The following is a 25,393-nucleotide window of genomic DNA, read 5'->3' as shown; positions in this document are numbered from 1 at the left end:
TGGTGCAAAAAGCTCTTCCTCAGTCAGCTGGTGTGTGCTGTTAGGGACCTGTACCTCCGACCTGTGGGCAGCAGGGAGAAGTTGCGATATAGTTATATATGTTGTATTTTGTTGCTCAGAACTAATATAGCTCACTCTGTATAGACAGCTACTAAAACCTAATACCACATGACACAAAATTTGTAAACTGGGTAAGTGGTGTACCGTAAGTTACTCTGACTTTCCGAGTTGTTCCTCCTCTAAAAGACTTTGCTCTCTGTTTGTGTTCACGATCCCTGCAGTTTTGACAAAGATGGCGACGTGCATTACCTGATCAAATGGAGAGACCTGCCCTACGACCAGTGCACCTGGGAGGTGGATGACTTTGACGTCCCGGAATATGACGGTCATAAAGCTTCTTACTGGGACCACAGGTCGGTTATTGGGTGCACTGATGATGACTGAATGGATTGGCTGTTTAATTTTCTTTCTTCTTCTTCTCTTGTTTTTCTAATTAATAATGTTTCAACTTAGTTTTTTAGTCTCTTTTCCTAATATGTTGTCTTGTGCGCCTGTTTTGGGCTCGGCATATTATTTATGTGACAGCTGGGACAGACTCCAGTCCCCGGCAACCCTAAACAGGATAAGCGTTATAGATAATGGATGGATGGATATTATTTCTGCATGATAAAATCAACTCAGTGACTCATGCAACTTATTTGAAACATAGCAGTTGTTAAAAGCTTGACCATAAGTCCTCCAGGACTCAAATACAAACAAGGCACACGCTGCTGTTTCCCCCCTCGCCTGTCTCTCAGTCTGTGACGCCTCTGATTGAGATGTTTGGCTCATCATGTTCTTGTATGTTTTTTTTTGCCAGGGAGCAGATACTCGGGGAGGACCAACGCCCCCTGGTGGTGAGGAAAGGAAAGAAACTAAAAGAGGACCATCAGAAGAGGGAGGCCATTCCTGACGCTCCAATCATAGATGTAAGTTTGGATCTTTAGAGGAACTTGAGTCACTGAAGTTTGTGGTGTTATTGGCTGCTAACTGCTGAAGCTACAGCAAGTCTCTGAAAAGCAGAACAAGGGATGCAAGGGGATTTTTGCTATTATGCCAATAATTTCCAACTCATTTTGTTTGATTGCTTTTAGCAATATAGCCCCATATTGTGTTTCACCTGTTGCAGCGACTGTTAAGTCTCTCCTGCAGTGGAATTAACATATTGGTATGTCCACTCAGATGCAGCTGCAGACATAGAAGACAGAGCTTTACACATTTACAGGGCAAAAGTAGTGCATTTAAAGGTGTATACTGGGGCGGCGGTTAAGCTCACGCGGCCCCTGTGCAGACGCCACAGTCCTCGGGTTCAACTCCCACCCTCGGCCCCATGCCACATGTCATCCCCACTCTGGTCCCCTGTTTCCGACACTATCCACTGTCCTCTCTCTAAATAAATAACAGGCAAAAAAGGTGCATTTAAAGGTGCATACAGCAAACTACTGAATTGGAGTATAAAGTGAATGATCATTAGAACAGCAGAATAGTCAATGGATCGCGTTGCTTGAGCATCATCTAATCAGCATCATCTTATCAGCCTGTCATATCAGCAGAAATGTTAATTTGGGGCCAATCCCTTTATTGGATTTTAAAGCCTTTATCAGCTAATACAGATGACGTGCCGATATAATCGAGGATCTCTAAACATCGCTAAAGCCACTAATTATCAAGACTTAGGATGATAAATGTGCTTTACTTTTAGCTCATGAAAAAAAGCTTCTTTATTCTCCTATCACCAGCCTACTATCAAGTTCGAACACCAGCCGTGGTACATTAACGCCACTGGCGGGACACTGCACCCGTACCAGCTGGAGGGCCTGAACTGGTTGAGGTTCTCCTGGGCGCAGGGCACAGACACCATCCTGGCTGATGAGATGGGGCTTGGAAAGACGGTGCAGACAATAGTGTTCCTCTACTCGCTCTATAAGGAGGTGAGAGTGGAAGAAAATCCTCTTCTTTTACACTCATGAAATAAGAGTTTTTCTGTGATGTGAGAGTTGCCTCGTCATGTCTTTCCTCCTCCTCCCTCTTCTCTTTTAGGGGCACTCTAAGGGGCCCTTCTTGGTGAGTGCGCCCCTCTCCACCATCATCAACTGGGAGAGGGAGTTTGAGATGTGGGCCCCAGATTTCTACGTGGTGACGTACACTGGGGACAAAGACAGCAGGGCGATCATCAGGGAGAACGAGTTCACCTTTGAGGACAGTGCAGTCAAAACAGGACGCAAAGTGTTTCGCATGAAGGTACGTTATGCACGTACAGCTACCCTATATCACAGGGAGGTTAAATACGATACAAAACTGTTCCATACGTTATGATATTCCATGTTACGACGATACGATTTGATACAATACAGATGAAAACAATATAATACTATAGTAAGATAGCCTATGATATCTTACAATATGATACAATGAGTATTATAACACATTAGATATTCTACAATACAACACGATTTAATATGTTACAGTACAATACGGTATAATATGATACGATATGATTCGATATGTTACGATACGATATGTTATAAGATATATTATGATACGGTACGATACAATGCAATATGTTACATTATTCAATTCTATACGATTCGATATTACGATTCAATTCGATATGTTGTAAGATATGTTGTAAGATATGTTATGATACAATTCGATACAATGTGATATGTTACGATACAATTCGATACAAGTCGATATGTTACGATACTATACGATATGATGTTACGATACAATACGATATGTTACGATACGATTCGATACAATACGATATGTCACGATACAATTCGATACGATTCGATATGTTACGATACGTTTCGATATGTTACGATACGATTCGATATGTCACGATATGATTTTGATACAATACAATATGTTACGATACAATTCGATACGATTCGATATGTCACGATACGATTCGATATGTCACGATATGATTTCGATACAATACAATATGTTTCGATACAATACGATACAATACGGTATAATATGATACGATATGATCCGATACATTTGGTGAGATACAATACGTTATGATACGATGCAATATGACGCCATAGGATGCCATACAAAAGGATATGGTACTATACAGTTCACTGCACATTAAGCTGTCTCCAAATGAGCATAAATAAAGAAACAATAAAAAAAAAAAAAACATAAGCAGACTAGCACACACCAATCAGAACCACAGGTACTGTTTTCAGATACTTTGCTTTAGTTTGTCTGAACCTACACGTGCAAAAATGTTTGGTTTCAGTGGATGGTTGCCATCAGACTTCACAGTAACATCTAAATTTCTACAGGAAACCTAAAATACTACATGATTTTTTCCTCCTCGATGTGATTAACCGCTCAACATTACATATGTTTTGTTGACCTTCTTCCCTCCTGCCCTCTTACAGAAAGACACTCCTATTAAATTCCACGTGCTGCTGACGTCCTACGAGCTAATCACTATAGATCAAGCCATTCTGGGCTCCATCACATGGGCCTGCCTGGTGGTAGACGAAGCCCACAGACTGAAGAACAACCAGTCAAAGGTAAAACTACATTTCTGGCACTGGTTGCAGCCTCTTACTGAGGCATTGGGCACAAAATAAGAGGAGAAGAGCTGCAACACAGACAGATATAAGGCGGAAATGTGATGCATGAACTTATCCATGAAAAACTTGAAATGACTAAAAATAAATTTGGACCAAGGATTGGAGGTTCACATTCAGGAAGTTTTGGATTAGTCACTGCACATCGTGCTTTGTGTGTCCTGCCCAGTTTTTCAGGATTCTTAACGGGTACAAGATCTACTACAAGCTGCTGCTCACTGGGACTCCTCTTCAGAACAACCTGGAGGAGCTGTTCCACCTGCTTAACTTCCTCACCCCAGAGCGCTTCAAGTAAGCCCTCCTCTTTTTTTATTTATCTTCATCACTCCCCTGTCTGTCTGTTCTTCTCCATCGTACCCGCAGCTGCTGGATTTTTATGATTTTATTCTTCTGTGTTTGTGCAGTAACCTGGAAGGCTTCCTGGAGGAGTTTGCTGATATCTCAAAGGAGGACCAGATCAAGAAGCTCCACGACCTGCTCGGGCCTCATATGCTCAGGAGGCTGAAAGCTGATGTGTTCAAAAATATGCCTGCAAAGACAGAGTTGATTGTCAGAGTGGAGCTCAGTCCCATGCAGAAGTAAGAGCTAAAGAGATAAAATAAAGACGTAGTTCTAGTTGGGGTTAAAACCTCTATTGCCGCCATTTGTTCCATCTGAGAAAACGTTAACTGATTAAGAGTGATTTAGTTTATGATCACTCCTCTACAAGGTTTATTTTTTAAATGATACAATCAATATGGACGGTTATAAATGAACAATAATGTAATTTACTTAACCCTTTAAATATAAATTACAAAAAGGAAAACATACAAAAAAGGCTGCTCTGTGGGTCTAATTTTATGCAATTTAATGTTCCCCATACATTAGTGACAGCACCTTGATATAGGCCTAATTTAGACATATAATTTAGACTCCAAAACATTTCCAGACTCCGATCATCACTCCCTGACTCCGTGGCAGAGACCCTCATGCATGCCTTCATTAGCACACGTCTGGACTACTGCTCTTCTCCTGTCCGGGATACCCAGCAAATCCCTGGACAGGCTCCAGTATGTGCAGAACGTTGCTGACAGGGTTCTGACCCACATCACATCACACCCACCCTCATCCACCTTCACTGGCTTCCGGTCATCTCCTATAAAATCCTCCTTATCGCCTGCAAATCCCTCCATGCCCTGGCCCTGCAGCACCTTTCTGACCTCCTCCACCCCGATACCCCGTCCCGGAATCTGCGGTGCTCGGACACGGGTCTGCTCACCGTTCCCCACGACCGCCTGCAGACTTCTGCGAAGAGCCCTCAGTGTTGCAGCCCCCGCCCTCTGGAACTCTCTCCCTATTGAGATCTACAACGCAACAACCATTCAATCTGCTCTAAACCTTCCTTTTCAACCAGATCTACAATCATTAACAACTGTCCCCAGCTCACTTTGTTTTCTTTCCTTGTACTTGATAAAACCGAATATGTTGCTGGTGTTTCGGCTAGCCTTGTAAGCATAAGATCGAGTATATCTGCCAAAAGTGGTGGGCTGTGTTCTTTGAGTTTGAAAGTAATACATTTTCCTTCCTGATTCAATCTGACCTCTGACCCGCAGGAAATATTACAAGTTTATCTTGACGCGAAATTTCGAGGCTCTGAACTCCAAAGGCGGAGGGAACCAAGTGTCCCTGCTCAACATTATGATGGACCTGAAGAAGTGCTGCAACCATCCCTACCTGTTCCCTGTGGCTGCTGTGGTAAGGCACACATTTAAAGCATGCTAAATATTTGATGTTAATACTGGGTGCAAAGTCTTCATGTGATTAAATTGTATGTTAATGGCATGGAAGGAGTGCTTGTGCATAGATGGAGGCATGTCTTTTCCACACACACAAGACACAAGATATCCTGGTTGTAGATCTCAAAGCACTTAAAGCTTCTAATCATACTCACCAAGTCGTATATTTGATGCCTGGGTTCGATTTTCATCTTTGCAGGAGGCTCCTGTGTTACCCAACGGTTCCTATGATGGCAACCTCTTAGTGAAATCCTCAGGAAAACTGACGCTGCTTCAGAAAATGCTGAAGAAACTCAAAGACGAAGGACACAGAGTTCTCATTTTCTCTCAGGTAATATTCATACAGATACTTTGTCTGGGCTGTGAGCCATAGCTTTCATTGATTGTTGGCCTTGAGACTGAAAATCCAGCCGTCCATATTCAGCTATTTCAATGTCAATGTCTTTTGTGGGTGGTAAATCATTTCATGCTCCAGACATCTAATCACAGATCATTTAGAGTGAAAGTGCAGACTAGTCTTGGTTTTAACAGTTCTGTTTAGTTCGATCCAGGCTGCAAAAACATGTAATACCACGATTCTGTACAGATGACAAAGATGTTGGATCTGCTGGAGGATTTCCTGGAGTTTGAGGGATATAAATATGAGCGTATTGATGGAGGGATTACCGGAGGCCTGAGGCAGGAAGCCATTGACCGCTTCAATGGTGAGTTTGTTAATCCAGAATCTATCTATGTGAGTTTGTACACACGTTTCCTTCTAGACAGCTCTCAAACACAAACCGGCTCTTGCTTTGGTTTGTGTCACAGCACCGGGCGCTCAGCAGTTCTGCTTCCTGCTCTCAACACGAGCCGGAGGTCTTGGCATCAACCTCGCGAGTGCAGACACTGTGATCATCTACGACTCGGACTGGAATCCTCACAATGACATCCAAGTAGGAATCTTTCAGTGACACCGGCATGCGTTTTGTTGTGGCTGTGATCCCCTGTAACTGTCCCTTTCATGTCACCCCTTCTGTCCGCTCTCCCAGGCTTTTAGCAGAGCCCACCGTATCGGCCAAAACAGGAAGGTGATGATCTACCGTTTTGTGACGCGCGGCTCGGTGGAGGAGCGAATCACTCAGGTGGCAAAGAGGAAGATGATGCTCACCCACCTGGTGGTGCGGCCCGGCCTGGGCTCCAAAACTGGCTCCATGTCCAAACAGGAACTGGACGATATCCTCAAGTTTGGCACTGAGGAGCTTTTTAAGGATGAAATGGAAGCAGCGAGAGCCATGGGTACGTCTATGCACGAGAAGTTCCTCCTGCTTAGAGGATACTGTTTAGATTCTGGTGTGTTCTCTTGATATTTTTGGTTGTTTTAAAGTCCAGAAACATTTCCAGTTGAGCCTTGGACTGCCTTTGGTTTGTCATATTAACAAATGAGACCTTTATTGAGACAATTGGACACATTTTTTTTGTTTCTGTTTGCCCTGAAGACAGACTATTTGTGCAAGATTTGGGCGAATTCAAGTAGCTTAAAGGGGGGGTGTGATACCTGTGGAGTAGCTTAGCATAATTTGCAGTTAAAAAAACATTTTTCTCACACCGGTGCCTGAAACGACTCAGTCAGCTCTCTCCCTTTAAGAAACCCCGCCCCTACAAGCCCACTTTCTTCTGATTGGCCAGCTCTCCAAAGCCTGCTGAGGCTGCACTTTGTGACGACACAAAGTAGCGTGTAGAAAAAACAGTTTGAAACCTGGCATTCACAGCAGCCTGCAGACTGAGCTGAGAAGCCTGGGGATTACTCCAACATACTTTCACCTACAGATTTGAAACTTCACCCACGTTTAGTCTCGACATTCAACATTGTAAAATTATATATGTCTTAAAATGTGAAACAGCATAATACCCCCTCTTTAAAGTGATGACGGGCAGAGAGGTTTGGAACCAGCAAAATATCCATAATGCCAATGAATTCCATCTCATCTTTCAAAAGTTTTCTTAAAAAATCAAATCCTTTTTTCAAAAAGTCGAAGCTTCAGCCGTGGGAAAACTTTTTTTCATCAGCTTGAAAAGATCTCAGATAAGTCCCTTCTCATCAACAGGTGACAACAAAGATGGCGAGGAGGGCAATGTAATTCACTACGATGACGATGCTATCTCCAAGCTGCTGGACCGCAGCCAGGACGCCACCGAAGACACGGAGATCCAGAACATGAACGAGTACCTGAGCTCCTTCAAGGTGGCTCAGTATGTGGTGAAGGAGGAGGACGGAGAGGTGAGAATATAAACGCGTTCTTCAGTCTGACAAAGAAAAGATGAGCGGGCTATTTAAGATTCTGCTGTGTGATTGATTCGTATCTCGTACTCTGATCATCTTTAAAGAACAAGATAACACAATCTAATTTATTTTGACTGATAGTGGAATTAAAAAGCTATTTCTGATGAACACGCCAAGCAGCAGGGTGATGAAAGACACATTGTTGCTGACTTTACAGGAGCGGGATAAAGGCTTCATCCGACAAATGAAAAATAAACATTTGAAAAGGATTACAAAAAGAATTGAAAGAGTAAAAGACTCTTATTTTAGCTTCAGGTTTAACTGTTTAGAAATGAGTCTAGTATTTAAAAAAGATGACAATATCTTTGTTGGATTGTTGTTTTCTTATGCACATACATATTTTATCTTTAACACACATATGCAATTGATTACTTCCTTCATATTAAATCTAAAACATTGATGTTTTTGTGTGTGTCCTGGTGCAGGAGGAGGTGGAGCGGGAGATCATCAAGCAGGAGGAGAACGTGGACCCGGACTACTGGGAGAAACTCCTCCGCCATCACTACGAGCAGCAGCAGGAGGACCTGGCTCGCAACCTGGGCAAAGGCAAACGCATCCGCAAGCAGGTCAACTACAACGACACGACCCAGGAGGACCAAGGTAGGCTCTGTCAACACACACATTTGTTGTTTTGCCTTTTTTCCAACACTTATTTTCTGAAGTGTTAACCTTTATTTATCATTTATTTTGTTGCTGCCTTTTGTAAGCAGCCATTCTCTATTATGGCCCCTTTTAATTTCAAATCATTGGGGTAGGATTTGGCCTTTATTCCAAGACTTAATAACGAGCAGAAATACACCAGAGCACGAGATGCAAGACAGCTTTTTAGGCTTGTTAGGGATCGGCTCACTAGCTGGCTTGTGGACATGTGGCGAGCCCAAAGCTTACTTCTAAGAAAAGAAGACGACATTTTCTGCATAAGCTGCTGAATTCAGGCCCTGCTTGGAGTTTTATTGAGCGGATCTGTTTCTTTTCTTCTCCAAATGATTTTCCAGCAGTTTGCATGACTGCAGCGGTCAATACTAATTGTCGTGTTAAGAATGGCTCTGAGTGCTGTTATGAAAACACACATCAGCTAACCAACGCTGCTAAAGAGATCATCTTAAAGATTAACACTTCTCTCGATGCTGAATATGAAGCACCTGACAGGTGCCTAATATTTAAGTATCTTAGTCGTAGTTTTCCATCATAGAAGTTTGCATTTTACATTTGAAGTTTGTAAAACTGTGTTTGGTTTATGCTAAGATACAGACCAGCGTTACATCCTCTCTGGTGGTGCACAGTGTTGTTCTACGAAGCAAGAGTTTACAATGTCACAGAGCTGGCCGCCCTTTAGCCCGGCTAGATAGCCATGGTAACTTAAACTGCCTTTAATTAATTAATTTCCTTATAGTTATATTCTCACTGTGGGGAAAACACATACGAAAACTCATTGAAGCGTAAAACCACGGAACAAAGCCATTCAGTTACAGCAGCACGGAATACATAGATCCACAAACCACTTTGGATTCTGTTTTCTGCCCTGTCCTGTATTCAGTCTGTTTTACATAATGTGTAATCATAATAATGTTTTTAATAATAATATAATAATGATAATATGACTATATATGTATAGACAAATATAATATAATATACTATATAATAATAACAGTAGCAGTTATAATATTAATTTTAATATAATATTATGCAGTAGTTTATAATACGGATATATATAGTATATATATATAGTAAGTATATAACACTAACAGTAGCCTGGAGAAGTTTCAGGTCAGTGTTGTAGTGTGGTCTGTCATCTGCATCCATGCTGCTTCCTCCCAAGAATCCGTTTACTAATCCGTTTACTAATTACATAACCATTCAGCACACTTAACAACACTTAGTTCAAAGTAAAATTCAGCGGGGGCCGGTTTAGCTCAGCGGTTAAATCGGCGACCATAAACAGAGGCTACAACTCCCGCCCTCGGCCCTTTGCCGCGTGTCATGCCCCTCTCTCTTACCCCATTCCCGGCACCACCCACTGTCCTCTCTCTAAAAAAAACATAAAGGCATAAAAAGCCCCACAAAAAAATCATAAAAAGAAAAGGTAAAATTTAGTGACTTTACATTATTGGGAGGTAACACAAAAGTATTAAGGGGGGCTCCGTAGTATTTCCTGCCAATAAGGCACAATGACCTGGCAGTTTCAGAAAATATGATAGTGATTGACGTCATTTATCCCACATAACCTCCAACAACAACTTCTCTGATGTTCCCTGATGCATTCACACACTAAGTACTTTCCTCAGCATTTCCTCTTTTCTTTATTTGGAGGAAAAGTTGCTCTTTCGTCTCATTTTGTCAGAGAGCCTGATAAAGAATAAGAATTTAGATTTTGTTCTGCCTCAAAAAAAAACAAAAACCTGGCTTTGTTGATCTTGCTTCGTAGCACAGCCCTCACGTTCAGCAGCTCTTGTAACATAAACATTGCGATCGGCTGTGATATCTAACAAGCTAACACCTCACTCGAGCTCGAGCTGCAGCCTGAGCTCTCTGCACATGCTCTGATTTATTAGTGAGGTGACATTATCTCAGCGCAAACTAATTTGGATGTATCCGTTCAAGACAGAGCAGCCGCAGACATTAATCACCTTGTTTATTAAATCCTCTTAGATTATGAGTCTCAACAAGAGCTGTTGACCTCCACTGAATCTGCCACGGAGTGTGTCGCACTGGCCTGAAGCTCGTGTGCGTTTGTAGAGTCTTCTCAGTGGGTTTGAAAGCACTTCTTTCTGATAGTTCAACAGTTTCTATGACTATTACAGTCACATATATCTGGTAGTTGTACTTTAAAGAGTGGCTCTGGGTCCTGATTGCTAAAGTTCAACAGTATTTGACTGTGAGAGCGTAAAGATTTCAGATCCCATCACAGCTCAGAGTACTCTCTAAGTTTAAAGTGATTCACCTCTCACCTCACTTCCTGAAGAGGTACAGTATATGTGCATGCCCAGCTGTAGTGGTCTGTAGTAATCTGCAGTGCCATGGCGCCCTCTGGTGGCCACCAACAGAATGCAATGTACTGTTTCTCTTTGATGTGTGGCTCAGAATGGCAGGATGATCTTTCAGACAATCAGTCGGAGTACTCTGTGGGGTCCGAGGACGAGGACGAAGATTTCGAGGAGAGGCCTGAAGGTAAGACATGAAACTGTTGTAATGGTCTTTGGGTATGAGACTACAATACAACAAAACTCAGCAGAGATACTTTGTCACACAAATAATTCTTAATCAAGGTCGAGATCTAACTAACTGTGTCTATTTGTTCTTGATTTCTTTCTTGTAGGTGGACGCAGACAGTCCCGTCGGCAGCTGAAGAGCGAGAAAGACAAACCTCTGCCGCCCCTACTGGCACGAGTTGGGGGCAGTATCGAGGTATGAATAACACAATTTAGGTCTTACATGGGACATCATATGCATCTTAAAGTGATAGTATATTCCCTTTTTTGAGGAACTAGTGACATTTTGGCACCATTGCTTCATAACCAAGGGGGACGTTTTGTAAATTGTTTTAATAGGTAGAATTAAAGGGCTTCTATTTGGTACCATAACTTGAAGCCTGCCATGTCAGCAAGCATCACTGCCCTGCAGCTAATCCTGTGTCCTTGTCACTTCTCCCTCACCGACTAATCAAAATCAAGAAGGGGGCGGGACTTCAGATATCAACTTTGTCAACAACAATCACGAAGGAGAAGCTAATCCTTTCGTTTTTTCAAGGGTAAAATTTCAAGGTGTGGAGCTGCTGCTGATGCCAGGACATGATTCCGGTACTTGTTTTTATGTTAAAAGGTAAAATCTCAAAGATTTCAGCTTCGTTGTCTTTGGCTGCACCTTTGGCAATAAACGATAATTCAACCCAATTCAACCATCCGTCCACGGCTGGCTCCAGTTGTAACTCTTGATTTTCCTGGCTGACGGTCGCTTTCCTTTTCAGACTGTTTGCTTCATCTGAGCGTCGAGTTTGTTTCTTTTTCTTTGGATTTTCACTTATTGTTGAAGTTGTATCTGTAGTCGTCGATCTTTTCTTTGTTTGTTCAGCCATAGCAGATTACTGTTTACTCGCATCACTTGCAGAGACCGGAAAAGCAGCCGCTTAGCTCCGCCTACCCTCTCTGGCAGACCAACCACTGCTGGGTGATGGAGAACGCTTCAGTAACTGGGCGCCGCTTGTGATTTTTTCCAAAATGTTGCCACAGACACCCAGTCCATAAAAATACTATATACTGCAAATGCAAAGGCTTTCATCAGTGGGCCATAGGCTCAATCACCATTGTGTTACCTCATTCAGCGATAGATAGAGACTTAACAGACATTTATTTAAATGAAAATCTTCCAGATTATACCTAAATAAAAGCAAATATTAAGCACACAGAGCGATTTAAAACAGACTCAACAGTCACTACCAAGTGAAGCGGAAGTGCTGCGATACAACTTTCATATCCTAGCAACAGTAAGTGCCGTGAGAGGCGCTCTGAAATTGAGGTTGTGGGCGCTGCCAGTGCAAATAGATATAATATGTGTAAATAATATTACAAAGAGCACGGTCTAAACCTGCTAAATAACTTTACATTACAAGACATTTATATTCACCCCATTTCTCTCACCGTATCTGTTTCCTCTTCTCACAAGGTCCTGGGGTTCAACGCTCGTCAGAGGAAGGCCTTCCTCAATGCCATCATGCGCTGGGGGATGCCTCCTCAGGATGCTTTCAACTCCCACTGGCTGGTCAGAGACCTGAGGGGGAAGAGTGAGCGCGAGTTCAGGTCAGGCCCTGACATTGTTACATACTTAAACTGTGTTAAGTAGTGTTTTTAACAACCCTACTTTTCTATTCACATGGCGCAACTTGAAGTCAAGGGCTGCCCGCCATCATGTTATGAAGTAGCTCTGGGCAATTTAATTCACTCCTCACACCTTATTTAGCCGAGGGCAAAGCGCCACAACACTCATAATAAGTTTGCAAAGGTCATGCTCACCAAGTTCAGGGTTACTTGGGTTTAGAAACAACAGGATGAAGTGGCCCCAAGGTTTGTTTATTATTCTAGAGTATAAAAACCTCAACTCAATTACATACACTTACACAATCCTCTGATTACTATAAGTACTATATATATATATATATATATTACAAATATAAGCACTGGTGTTCCTTCCATCACTAGTAAAGCTGGATTTATACATTTTAACAGCATTAAGGGTTTACACGTACTGCTGTTTTTAGTATCAGTATTCATCTATGATGGCTTTTAGAAAAACTTTGCACATCTGTTTTAAAGGACAGGTGCGTAGGAGAGGAAAAAATCCTTCAAAATTGCAAGTAAACTCCTGCACACTGTCCCATCTTGCAGAAAATAAATGTATTTGTTTGCAATATTTCCGTACTCGAGGTTTGCCCGATGAAGGTCGAGTACCGAAACGTTTTACGCAAATAAATGTATTTTCTGCAAGTTGGACAATGTGCTGAAGTTTACTTGCAAGCCATCAGCGTCTATTAATACTCCCATTAGTCTTTATACAGTACTTTGTTCCTTCCTCTTTAGCTGCAGACTCTGCTGCTATCTTCCCATACTTCTCATGCTACCACTACTACATCACTTCTGCTCCTTTTATAGCCACTAAGACCTTCGTAGTCCTTCATCTAAAACTGCTACTGCTATGACTGCTCCTAAGTTGTCTTATGCTAAAGATTTAGTAACAAGGGTTTACAAGACACCAATATATGTAAAATACACTGTAAGAACACATCTCCAAGTAACATATATAAGGCCAAATAAATAACCTGCATTATAAATTGATTTGTCTGTACTTTCAATATATGCTTCAGGTGCCTCTCCTGCTAGTGCTGTTTGAAATATGGATCTGAAATCTGGTGTTAGTGCCGGTGACCTCAGAGGAATCATGTACTAAAAAGATCTTCTTCTTCAGGGCCTATGTGTCTCTGTTCATGAGACATCTGTGTGAGCCGGGGGCGGATGGAGCCGAGACATTCGCTGACGGAGTCCCACGTGAGGGTCTGTCCCGTCAGCATGTTCTCACCAGGATCGGAGTCATGTCCCTCGTCAGGAAAAAGGTACTCTTTATTCAACATGCTCTGAATGCAACTCTGACTATCTAAGTTCTGCCTGAAACCTGTGAGATTACAGAAAGTAGGTCAGAACATAATCTTCCTGGCAGATGTAATAACACCTTAAAAGTTTCTTATTTCTGCAGCTGGATTCAGACAAATCAAAAGGAAGCATGTACTCCTCCTGATTCCTTAATTGAGGAAAGTAAGCCATCCCCAGAAAGAGTTGGATTTTGATTGGATAACAGTTGAATGAATCTCTTGTTTATAGGTGCAGGAGTTTGAGCATGTAAACGGCAAGCTGAGCTCCCCGGATCTGATTCCCATCGGCATGGAGCTGAAGAAGCTGACTGAGAGTTTATCCTCTGATCCAAACACTCCAGTGCCGGCCAGCCCCGTCGCCACCCAGCCCGGCACTCCCATCCCTCCAGGTAGGAACAAAGGGTCTGCACTGATCATCCGACTGTGAGATAACTTTAATGCTGTGACAAAGTTTGCCATAAAGTTTGAGTTATTGTTGTGTTCTTGATTGCAGATAAGACTGAGTGTCTGCTGGGTCCCGCTGAGGAGAAGGAAGCCACAGAGCAAGAGAGCAAGAAACTCTCAGAGCAGGAAGTGAGTCCTTTTTTCCTTCCACTCTCCATCACTTTAATTATTCTACTTCATTCTCTTCTCCACCGTCTCCTGGTTCATGACACTTTAACCACTTATCATCCCCAGAAGACGCTTCTCTCAAACACCTTTTAACTTCTCTCTCTGCCCTCTGCAAACTTTCCTCCTGCCTCCTCCCGCTGCCCCGTCTGCTTTTCCCTCCGCAGACGTCCAGCTCAGAGGCAGCACCTGCACCCGAGAAGGCGGCTGACAGTGACGAGGGCAAGGCCAGCTCTGAGGAGAAAACAGGAGAGGAGAGGGACAGAACCGAGTCACCCAACACAAAGACGGAGCCATCTGCCAACCCGAAAGAGTCCGCTTTGAAGCAGAGCGAGCTGTCAGCCAGTCAAACCTCTCCTAAAAGTGAGCGGGGCATGCAAACATTATTTTATGCAAAGTTTGTTGTACTAAGTTTAATTAAGCCTTTTTTTGTTATGCACAGTGGAGCCTTGCAAAGAAACAGAGAAGTCCTCGGACAAAGCGGATAATGATTCTCCTCTGGCGAAAACTGAAGACAAGGAAAACAAGCCAGGTAAACGTTATTTGAATCCATAAACTGTAAAAAACTTGTGGAAAGTAGTCGTGGTGGTCGTCCATTTTACAGATACTTCTTCTGAGAACTTTATGGTGCTGTTGCAGATGACGCGAAGAATGAAGATGCATTAGAGGGTCGATTGAACGGAGACAAAGACACTCTGGATGAGATGGATGAGAGCAGGAAGGAGGACAAAAATGGATACAAGGCCAAGTTCATGTTTAATATCGCTGATGGAGGCTTTACAGGTAACAATGACATTGAGTCATCTGTATTTGAAAGGCCAGTTTTCATATACGTAACCCGTTTCTGATTGCAGATTAAAATTTGTTTGCCACAGTATGTGACAAAGGGGGTAATTTGTTTACCAGCCAGCAGCACCACACAACAATCACAACAACAAGAAAGGGTTAAATAAGAATCACTTTAAGCTATTCAAAAGGCTGATGGCAGTTGGGACAAATGAGTGTTTCAGCCTGTTTGTCCTGGAAGTCGGTACAAGGTAACAGCGGCCAGAAGGAAGCAGCAAGAACTCGTTAAAAAGAGGATAGTCCGGATCACTCAGGACTGACTGGGTTTGAACACCTCAGTCAGGTCATTCAATGTGGTGCCTGCAATTTTGCGGCAGGTCTTGACCATGCCCAGCATCCTGCTGTTTATTTTTTATCTCTAAGTTAGAAACAAGATTGAATCTCGTGTATTTTGTTCGTCAGCAGGAAACATCTGTCCATGGTTTTTCAAAAGGCCCAGAAAGACTTACAAAGAGTGAAGTGGAATGAAATAGTACTCCCTCATTTCCATAGTATTGGTTTGTAAAATTGCAAAGCTCAGTTGTAATGGTTGAATTTTAATAAGAGTTTTCTTAAGCCAAGCAGCAGAGAGGCAACACTCTTGTGAGATCTAGAGACTTTGACACGGTTTGAAGCCCCACATTTAAATAACAGTTTCCAATGTCGCAATTTCAGAAAGCCTCTCATGAGTGGAAGAAAGTGTCACTAGAACGTCATAGAGTAAATAAAAAGAATAAACAAACAACCTCTTGTTTCCATCTAAGGCCTTCCTCAGACTGCAGGAGTTTTAAAATCCCTTAATTTCTGTCGACAGAAGTATGCTAGCTGCTGTTAGCTTCAAGGGCTCGAACTAGTCTTTGCTTGGCAACACTGTCAGCAGCTGGTCTCCATGTAGACTTGTCTTTCTTGTTGGCTATTTTGGTCGTGTTGGAAAGTAATGATAATATCTACATAATTTCAATTCCTAAATGTAAGACATGATTGAGATTATTGCAGTCCCTCGATGTCCCTTGATGAATCTGTGAGATGTTCAAGAGATTGGATCTGAACCCCCTAAAATCCCAGATTATCTGGGCCTAACTGTGGAACCAACCGAGATCCCAGACCAGATTTCTGCTCTGATTGTCAGGAGGAGACAAATCTGCCCTGAACTCCGGACTTAAGGAATCTTAACAGACTTTACAATTGTATCCAAATAGAAGGAGGACAATGTAGAGTTAACTCTGCGTATTTACTTCCTCGCTGTCTTAAGTAGTCTTCAACTTTGTGCTCCAGTGTCTCACTGCAGGTTTTTACTTCAGGTGCCAAAAGTGTTCTAGTTGGTCATGAAACTTGTTAGTGTTCTTAATGTGCTCCTACAGTTCCTTATATGCTGGAAACATCTTGAGTATTACTTTATATTGTTGTTCAAACTGTCTGTCTTCACACTCAGAGCTGCACACCCTCTGGCAAACTGAAGAGCGAGCAGCGCTGTCGTCTGGAAAGATGCACGACATCTGGCACCGCCGACATGACTACTGGCTGTTGGCTGGGATTGTAACGTATCCTTTCCCAAATGTAGAAGCTCGGCATCTGGAAAAGTAATGTAATTACTTCTGACCGGAGGGAGCCGAGGGTGAAGGACTGATATTTACAAACTGTGAGGAGCGATGTGGAACTGTGGCTTTTCTTGCTTCTTTATTTGAAGGATTTTATGAGGTTCTGTTCTGCTGTTTGTTTTTCCTTGACCGGGAATCGATCTCAGACACGGCTACGCTCGCTGGCAAGACATTCAGAACGACCCACGTTATGCTATTCTGAATGAGCCTTTCAAGACTGAGATGCACAAGGGCAACTACCTGGAGATGAAGAACAAGTTCCTGGCTCGTCGCTTTAAGGCAAAACTAAATCTTTATCAGTATAAATAAATTATTGAGGCTTAACTTATTCAAGGATTAAAAGATTTGTTCTGTCTGAATGCAAAAACATTTCCTCTTTTCTTACACTCTCTTTTCCTCTCTCTGTCTCTGTAGTTGTTGGAGCAGGCTCTGGTGATTGAGGAGCAGCTGAGGCGGGCAGCTTACCTGAACATGACCCAGGACCCGAGTCACCCGGCCATGGCGCTCAACACTCGCTTCACTGAGGTGGAATGTCTGGCAGAGTCCCACCAGCACCTGTCCAAAGAGTCTCTGGCCGGGAACAAGCCTGCCAACGCCGTGCTGCACAAAGGTCTGCGGTTACAAAAATAGCAACAGGCATAATTGTCGTTATTCGTGTCTCACTTGCCAAAGGATGGTAAACTCAGAAAAGACCTGCACAAATGACTTTTATAGAGCACAAGCACTGTTTCATTTTTAAGTATTTTCTGCCCCAAGGTTGTCTGTGCTGCGTGTGTGCAAAAAAACATTGAATAAAAAGGAAAGGTTTAAAATCTTAGGTCAGAATCCCCTAAAATCCACCTAGAGGTACTGAGTCACATTATTTGTGTTGTGACATTTTATATACAACTGAATGTTTTTTAAATAAGGAAAAATTTATTATGCTTTTGTAGCACAATTATTAGAGTCATATTTTATACAACCTGTTTTTTAAATGAATCTTAACCTAAGGCAGTTGACCTTCCCTACTCCTCCTTGTTTCAAAATGCAGACACTTATGTATTCTAATTGCAAGGATACTTCCACACCCTGCTATATGTGGAGCACCTTACAGACAGCCAGTACATATCCTGTTTGCCACAGTGGCTTTATTTTGTGTATATTTGACGCATCTTTGAAACATGCTAACAGCGAGGATGGGAAAGGCCAGGACTGTATCCTACATAAAACTGAGTTTTTTTTCTTTTTCAAGCTTTATTTATAGTTTTTTCTTTCCAGCAAACATAAACACACATATACAAACAAACATACATTTCCATCAGTTCCCCCCAGAACTGTCTGTGAGCCTTATCGATTCATCTTACTGTTAAAATGTTCTGGTATTTAGTTCTTCACTTATATTTAATGATTTGAGGTTACCCTCAACCCTTAACTTCTTTTCATACAAGTGCCATGCGTTTTTTTTCTCATCTACCTTCATGTACAGCAATTAAAACACTAAAAGAGTTCATATCACTGCACTCAAATAATGAGAGGACGACTAGGAAGAGCTACAGAGGTGATCTACTGAGTTTGGCAGATCAACTTTCTATCTATCAGCGCTACAAGTTTTGGATATCAATACCAAATTATATACGAGAGTGCTGCCGTTTTAATGATTTTAAATGTAAACGATGGCTAAAATGCACCCAATCATGTACCTATCACACACAAATTTAATCTTGTGAAATGCTGTTGTTGTATAGTGAATATGAAGTGTCTGGTAATTGTGTTTTTTATTATTTTTCCTTGTAAAAGAATGCCAAGGGACTACAGATGCAAATTAGCTTGTAGCTAATTCTGCTACAGCTAAGAAGCTGTACATTGTTCCTGTCAAATAAACAAATAAAATAAAATAAATAAACACATTAAATGAGTGTTAACACAACCACCATGTCAGGTAATGAGTGTTCTGTCGTGCTCTTACAGTGCTGAACCAGCTGGAGGAGCTTCTGAGCGACATGAAAGCAGATGTGACACGGCTGCCCAACATGCTGTCCAGGATCCCGCCGGTGTCGGCCCGCCTGCAGATGTCCGAGCGGAGCATCCTGAGCCGCCTCACCAGCCGAGGGAGCGAGCCTCCACCGCAGCAGGTGAGGTGGGACACGGTGAGGAAAAAGGTCGGGGGGGGCACTCTCTCTCAACAGGGAATTAATTATTTAGTTGAAAATTAACACAGGCCATTTTTCATTATTAAAAGAGTATCTGAGAATTATTAGTCTCTTTACTTTAGTGTTTGGATTTGGCTGGTTTTTAAGACTCACTAAAATGTGCGGCAGGGCTGAGTATATTTAAGAAATAAAAAGTGATGGCCCAAAAGACTTTGAAGTATTCTGTAGTCACGACTCAGCGGCCACACTAATCCACCAGAATCCTGTGGAGACTCAGACTCCATATCCCCTATGGAGCAGTTTCCCCAGGTGTAATGAATTAAAAAAGAACCTCCCAAAAGTTGTTTACGTTAAATACTTTCTCTCAACATTTTGGTCTCGAAGGATTTAACAAAGGCTGCATTGTCTCATTGCTTTCATCTCTCCTGCAACCTGTTCGCCGAGTTCAATGTGTGTGTTTTATTCTCTGCTATACAAGAGATTATTCCAGCAGTGAGATGGCTCATGTGCTCTGACTGGGCTTTTCTGCTCGCTATGCCAACGTTTGTGGTAACCAGAGAAACCGTCTGACTTATTACTTCCCCACTGCAGAAGGAAAACGTCTCAAACCTGCTACATGATGTATTAAAGCATTCAAACTGGCTGTATTTAATGTGTTATAATCCGATAAAGGAGTTGTGTAAAATGCAGCAGGATCATTAATCTCTCCTGCGTGTGTGTTTCTCAGCCTTTCAGTCAGGGTGGGTTCGGCTGCTCTCAGATGTACAGCAGCAGCTTTGGAGGAGGGTTCAGAGGCCCCGGTGGACAGCCGATGGTCAACTACAGTCAGATGCCTCTGGGCCCTTATGTCAGCGGTGAGGATCAATGTTTACAGAACGGTGTTTTATCATAGGTGACATAAATCAGGTGGGACTGGGGGATACCATTTTGGTTTGTTATAAGCAAGATCAAAAGAAGTTTTAATAGTGACCACATTTTTGCCAACTTGACTTGATGTGAGGTGCAATGAAATTAAAGAATAATTCTGGTTTATGACTACAAACTGAATTTCTAATTGTTATAGTTAAGCCTGATTTATACGTTTGTGTTGAATCTACTCAGAGCATACGCCACAGCCTCTGCATGTGTCCTGCACCTTTGTGAGTGAGAATTTATACTTGCATTTATGCCAGAAAACACTAGTACTCTTTGTGAACTTCAACTTAAGGTGACACTTACGCTGTGTTCGAAATGCCATACTATACTAGCAGTATGTCCTGATTCGGGCAAAATGTAGTATGCAGTATGCAGACAAAGGCAAAATGTGCAGTATGCAAAAAATACCCGGATGCCGTACTGATTTGGAAAAAATCTCCAGTATGCATTGGACCAGTCTACCTCGTCTACTTTATCCCACAATGCAAAGCGCTGGAACGTCACAACAACAGTTAAAATAGCGGACAGCAGCAGCATTCCAGCAGAAGGGGGCACTATAGTTAAAGAAGCAGTGGTTTGCTTTTGTCCAAAACCAGAAACTGGCGTATGGCAGCGTACTGCAAAATGAATTTAAAAAGCTCCTCCATATTACATACTACAACCAAACGCAGTATACAGTATGTAGTATGTAGTATCCGATTTCGAGCACAGCATTAGTGGATTATGTTCTAGTTGTGTAACAAACTGGATGTAGCAGCTAGCAACAAACTAGCCACAAGGCCTCTGTAGTTTCTCTGCACAGCTGCAGAGGGCACCACTCACAACTGTTGAGGTGCGATTCGCCTCAACATGTAATTCGATTTCTTGGGAGATGCAAGTGGGCTGTGTCTACAGCATTGGCTTTCCTTGTAATAGTAGGAAAAGCACAGGTGTTAATTATAACTTCAACAATGGTTCTGTTCTATTCAGGTGTCTGAGAAAGCCATGACAGGCAGTCAGCATGCACACAACCAGGACCATGAAATTGAAGCAGCTAAATGGAATACAGCCATAATTATTGCTGCTATAAACACCTGAGCTTTTCCTACTGTGATATGCTAAAAAGTCTGCTGTTAAACAAGGCGTACCTATTGAGTAGATTCATCCCAGAGGGATAAATCAGACTTATAATTATTTTCATGAAGTCCATTGCTAAGAACTGGGATGCAGCACCATCTAAAACACCATCCACAGTTATCGTTTGATTATCACACCTACAAAGAAGTTAAAAGTCAGGGCTAGAAACACGATCATTCAGACAATAGTGTTTGAAACGAACCACCAGGTGAGCCAAACATTTTTTGGACAGAAAACTACGAATTTTAAATCTTACCCTGACTCTCCTCTCTTGTAAACATCCATCACAGCTGACAGACCGACGTCCTTATTCAACTTTGACCTATCGTACTTACCTTAGTTTCACACACAATGAGGGTTTGCAGACATTTTGGGTATGTTCACTTTCAGTTTTGTTTTCTAATAAGATGCTGAAGTTACTGTGCTTGTTCTGTTTGAAAACCCCTGAATCAACATTTTATCATAATTATCACTATAACATAAAAGTTAAACATTTGTTGTTGTTGAAATTAACCTGGAAAATGTGAAATCTTTTCCCTCTCTAGTGTCCACTAACGGCCCTCCTCCCCCTACAAGCCATCTGGACAAGAAGTCACTTGACTCCTTGAGAGACGTGGCTACTCCTGACCTCAAATCAGGCAAACCTAGTGATGTCATCTGTATTGAGGACTAGACCAGCTCTGTAACACTGACCTGAGGTCAGGACCCCCAGGGATGGAGTCTGTATGGATGACAGCTGCCCGTCTCCTCCTCCTTGTCCTCCTTTTTCTCCTTCTCCCTCCTGACTTTAAATCAACAAAATCAAGCTCTCTGTCTGCGGATAAGGCGATTAACTTTTTGATTAATGCAGATGTATCTATCTTAACAATTGCACTTTTATCTTTCAAGGATTCTGTAGAAGTATTTCAGTAGATGTTTGCTTTCGTGCCGGAGAGCTGAGGTTTAGGAGTGAAAAAAAGGATTGTTTTTTCAGCCCTGCACTACAAGGTGAAACTCAAGGAAGTTGGCATGACTGCGAGTCTGACGCTCATGTTTGGGGCTCATTCTAATCGTGGAATGTGTTTTTGTTGGTGCCAGCCTCGACTTTTTCATTCTGAGCGCCTCCTGTTGCTTTTATTCATCTGCCTATTCACTGTACACTGTGACTGTGCCCTCTGGGGAAGAGGAGTGGAGTTAAGGACGCCTTCGGTCATAGTTTGAGAGGATGCAGATTTTCTGAGGGCCAATTTGTTATTTTAAATGTGTTTTGTCATTCATGTAGTAACCAGTGGATAAGTTATTGATTTGACAGCATCAGAAACTATGATCATGTATGCAGTAGCTGGACACAGTCTGTCTGAATCCTCTAAAGACTGCCACCCGCTGGTCATTTGGAGAAAGTGATCCCTGCTAAACCTGCAGACACACTTGACTGTATTGCCTGTGAGGGTTGGCTTCTTGTACTGTATATACTCAGAGACTGCTGTTTATTTTACCTCACATAGGTCTAATCATAGTCGAAATATGTACACAAACACGGAAGAAATCAGCAAACATGAAGATCAAGCAGAGAAGAAGAAGCTGCAGGAGGGGGCAAAATGATTTTTAACTCATTTCAAGAGAAGACTGAGTATTTCTGTGTACGGTACAATATTTGTGATTCTTATTATATTTGAATGTTAGTAGTGGCTGTAGAGCTTAACCCTGGGGCCAGGACCAGTGGGACTGCACTATAAACAGGAACTCATCTGGTCGACATCCACACACAGGGCTAACTGAGAACAGTCCTGAGCGCGGGGTGGCTTTTTTTCTCCTCTTACTTACATCCCAGGGACTTTCCCAGCTCCCTGTAACTGTTAGAACTGAATAAGAACATGTGTGCTTCAGGCACAATCTCACTTTAAGTCTAGTATTTGTCTCAAAATGAGCTTTTGTTTGCTTCTCTTTGTGTTAAGGTTAAATAAGATGTTATTTGGTCACTTGGTGCCATTAAAGACGATAATCCTTGGGTCCTTTGCAGTGCAGTGTATTTCCCTCACAGAGATGCAGACTACCAGTTTAACATGGTGGCCATTTTCCTCTGACGTCACGCTCGCGCTTTTTTATGGTCGTACTGCTGGGTTCAAGGTTGCAAAACATGTTGTCATTTTACTCAGAAACAGAAACAAAAATATGTAGTTAAAATCTGAAGGGACATCGAGCCAAAGTTCGAATCCAAACAACATCTTTGATTACAGGTTAGCTACTGATAGACAACAGCTAACGTTAGCATCCATCTCATTTCAGGCTAACATTTTAGATTGGGATGGTAAATAATTCTGAAATATCAATGCACATCTTATACATTACTTAAACCCTGGAGTAATACTCACTGGACCTTTCTTAGTGTTTCAGGAACACTATCAAACGGAAGTGGTTGAATGCTAACGTTAGCTTGTGTTAAACGGTGGCTAATCCATGTTCAGTTACTTGAAATATGGCCTGAATTCCCCCCCAGTTTTCTTTACTTTGTCTTCTCTGTCGCTGATTTATCCAGAAGGGGTAACATGAAAAAGATCTCTGCCACCACGAGCCTGACGTCAGAGGAAAATGGCCGCCGCGTGAATACGGTGAATTGGTTGTGTTGCAGTCTAAACTTGACTTTGATGGAATATTCTCTGTGTCAGCTTATAAGGACCGTTGTTGCACAGCATTACTCTCGAGAAAATGTCCTCACTTCCACTTCTGTTTGGTTCTTTCAGGAGTGTATGTTGTTGCCTCTTGCTGTACCTGGTGTGAAGGTGCGTTAGCATGATATAGCTACATATCTTGTCCATTCCATCTGCTACTCTTAATGTGCTACAGTGACCGTCCACTAAGTAAAACAATCTTTTTTAAATTCAAGCTTACCAAGTTTCCTTTTCTATAAACGCGTTGCTCGAATGTTCGGACTTAAAGTGCAAATTGTTACGACAAATTTGTCTTTTTTTTTGTTTTTCCAAAGACCAGTGGCATTACCTGTGTGTATTATTATTGTTAGTGCTATTGCTGCAGCACTTGTTTGACTTTGTTGGGATGAAGACTGTGATTGGACTAATCTAAACTGAAGAGATTGTGTTGTACAGAGTTAATGAGTGTATTTTCTTACTCTCTTTTTGCCACTTTAAATCCTGAGCTAAAAATTCATTTACAGATATTAATCGGACTGATTTTGAAAGCACCACTAAATGAACCCTGAAGTTCATCATGTCAATCATTTTTTAAATTCTTTCTAAGTGTTTCTCAGTGCTGTTTTGTTCCTTGTTTAGCCATGAATTACTTGACCATGACATGTATTAGGTTGCTCGACAGATAGAACCTCAGAAACATGTAAATACTTGAAGGATTTTTCAGAGATGAGTCCATCTCAAACAGATTTATGTATCAATCTGAAAAAAGATGAATGTCTGCTGGACGGTGTTGCCATAGAACTGCAGTGTGCACCGTATGTGCTCATCAATCGAAATCATTTTCCCTCTGGAGTGGTGACATCAAAAACAAAATACTCCAATGAAATGCAATCAAACTGAAGTCAGTATGAATGTAATGTCTGTTAGAAAAAAAAGGCTTCAGTCTAATATTATAAATATGTTAACAATGTATGTACATGCTTATTAACATGGCTTCAAAAGCTACCAAAAGACCCTGATAAAAGGCACCTTTGTTGCAGCGAATGCACAGCATGTGAAGCGTTGGGTATGACGCTTCACTTTGGGGAGGCGGTGTAGTGTATCTAGCATTTACAGACAATGAGCTCCAAGCAGTGTTATGGTTCTGATATTTGTGCTGTATAGCAATTGAATGAAAAAGTGAATTGTCATCTTTTTATTTGTATTCTGTGTATTTGTTCAATGTGTTTTAATAAATCTTCTGGACAACAGTAACTACACTTGTCAGCGTGTTCTTTCCCCTGACGCAGCATGGATTTGCATACTTGAGCTGATGCGAAGAGGGTTTAGATTTAATTAAAGCAATTGACTTCCTTGACCTGACCTCACACATTACCTTGTGTTCTCTGTGCAGCGTCTTCCTGCGCTGCACGTCACAATCTGCACCCGCCTGCAGTACTCTAAATGTGATTAGAGGCACAAATAGAGACGCTGTTAAAGTCAGCAAGGGACAAAAATAGCAAACAGAAGCCATTCACTGGAGTGGCTCTCAAAATGAGATTATGAATGAAGGTTTGACAGACTCTTAAACCACTGCACAGATTGTTCTCACACTGCCATCATTTGTTTCAGCCATGTTTAGGTTATCGACCTGTTTAATACGCGACATATTCTGCCCACCCTGGTGTACAGGGTTTTTATGTGAGCTTGTTTGCCTTTACATATTTTC

General features: G+C 42.0%; 1 protein-coding gene across 4 annotated transcripts in view; it reads left to right on the top strand.

Moving 5' to 3' along the window:
• The window catches only part of chd5 (chromodomain helicase DNA binding protein 5), a 54,390-nt gene extending 29,451 nt beyond the window's left edge, over positions 1–24,939 (top strand). Inside the window, exons 12-40 of one of the 4 annotated variants that reach the window (XM_069678869.1) lie at positions 282–413; positions 860–968; positions 1,779–1,970; positions 2,080–2,280; positions 3,438–3,575; positions 3,805–3,926; positions 4,040–4,213; positions 5,228–5,369; positions 5,610–5,741; positions 5,997–6,114; positions 6,218–6,342; positions 6,439–6,685; positions 7,495–7,667; positions 8,156–8,330; positions 10,833–10,898; positions 11,047–11,135; positions 12,390–12,523; positions 13,686–13,830; positions 14,096–14,255; positions 14,360–14,439; positions 14,643–14,838; positions 14,918–15,007; positions 15,115–15,258; positions 16,733–16,841; positions 17,045–17,177; positions 17,313–17,508; positions 18,846–19,024; positions 19,755–19,881; positions 21,604–24,939. In XM_069678869.1, the coding sequence (XP_069534970.1) occupies positions 282–413; positions 860–968; positions 1,779–1,970; positions 2,080–2,280; positions 3,438–3,575; positions 3,805–3,926; positions 4,040–4,213; positions 5,228–5,369; positions 5,610–5,741; positions 5,997–6,114; positions 6,218–6,342; positions 6,439–6,685; positions 7,495–7,667; positions 8,156–8,330; positions 10,833–10,898; positions 11,047–11,135; positions 12,390–12,523; positions 13,686–13,830; positions 14,096–14,255; positions 14,360–14,439; positions 14,643–14,838; positions 14,918–15,007; positions 15,115–15,258; positions 16,733–16,841; positions 17,045–17,177; positions 17,313–17,508; positions 18,846–19,024; positions 19,755–19,881; positions 21,604–21,731 (4,156 nt within the window). In that variant the 3' untranslated portion in view covers positions 21,732–24,939. Of the gene's footprint in view, positions 1–281; positions 414–859; positions 969–1,778; positions 1,971–2,079; positions 2,281–3,437; positions 3,576–3,804; positions 3,927–4,039; positions 4,214–5,227; positions 5,370–5,609; positions 5,742–5,996; positions 6,115–6,217; positions 6,343–6,438; positions 6,686–7,494; positions 7,668–8,155; positions 8,331–10,811; positions 10,899–11,046; positions 11,136–12,389; positions 12,524–13,685; positions 13,831–14,095; positions 14,256–14,359; positions 14,440–14,642; positions 14,839–14,917; positions 15,008–15,114; positions 15,259–16,732; positions 16,842–17,044; positions 17,178–17,312; positions 17,509–18,845; positions 19,025–19,754; positions 19,882–21,603 lie in introns of all 4 variants that reach the window. The other 3 variants (XM_069678868.1, XM_069678867.1, XM_069678870.1) reach the window with 3 other exon arrangements.
• The last annotated feature ends 454 nt before the right edge of the window (positions 24,940–25,393 follow it).

Source organism: Semicossyphus pulcher, unplaced genomic scaffold (genome assembly GCF_022749685.1).
Source record: "Semicossyphus pulcher isolate SPU_LCO1_2020_fin unplaced genomic scaffold, fSemPul1.0.p SCAF_3, whole genome shotgun sequence".
Lineage (NCBI taxonomy): Eukaryota > Metazoa > Chordata > Actinopteri > Labriformes > Labridae > Semicossyphus > Semicossyphus pulcher.
Note: the sequence above shows the minus strand (reverse complement) of the source record. Positions and strands in the feature narration are given on the sequence as shown.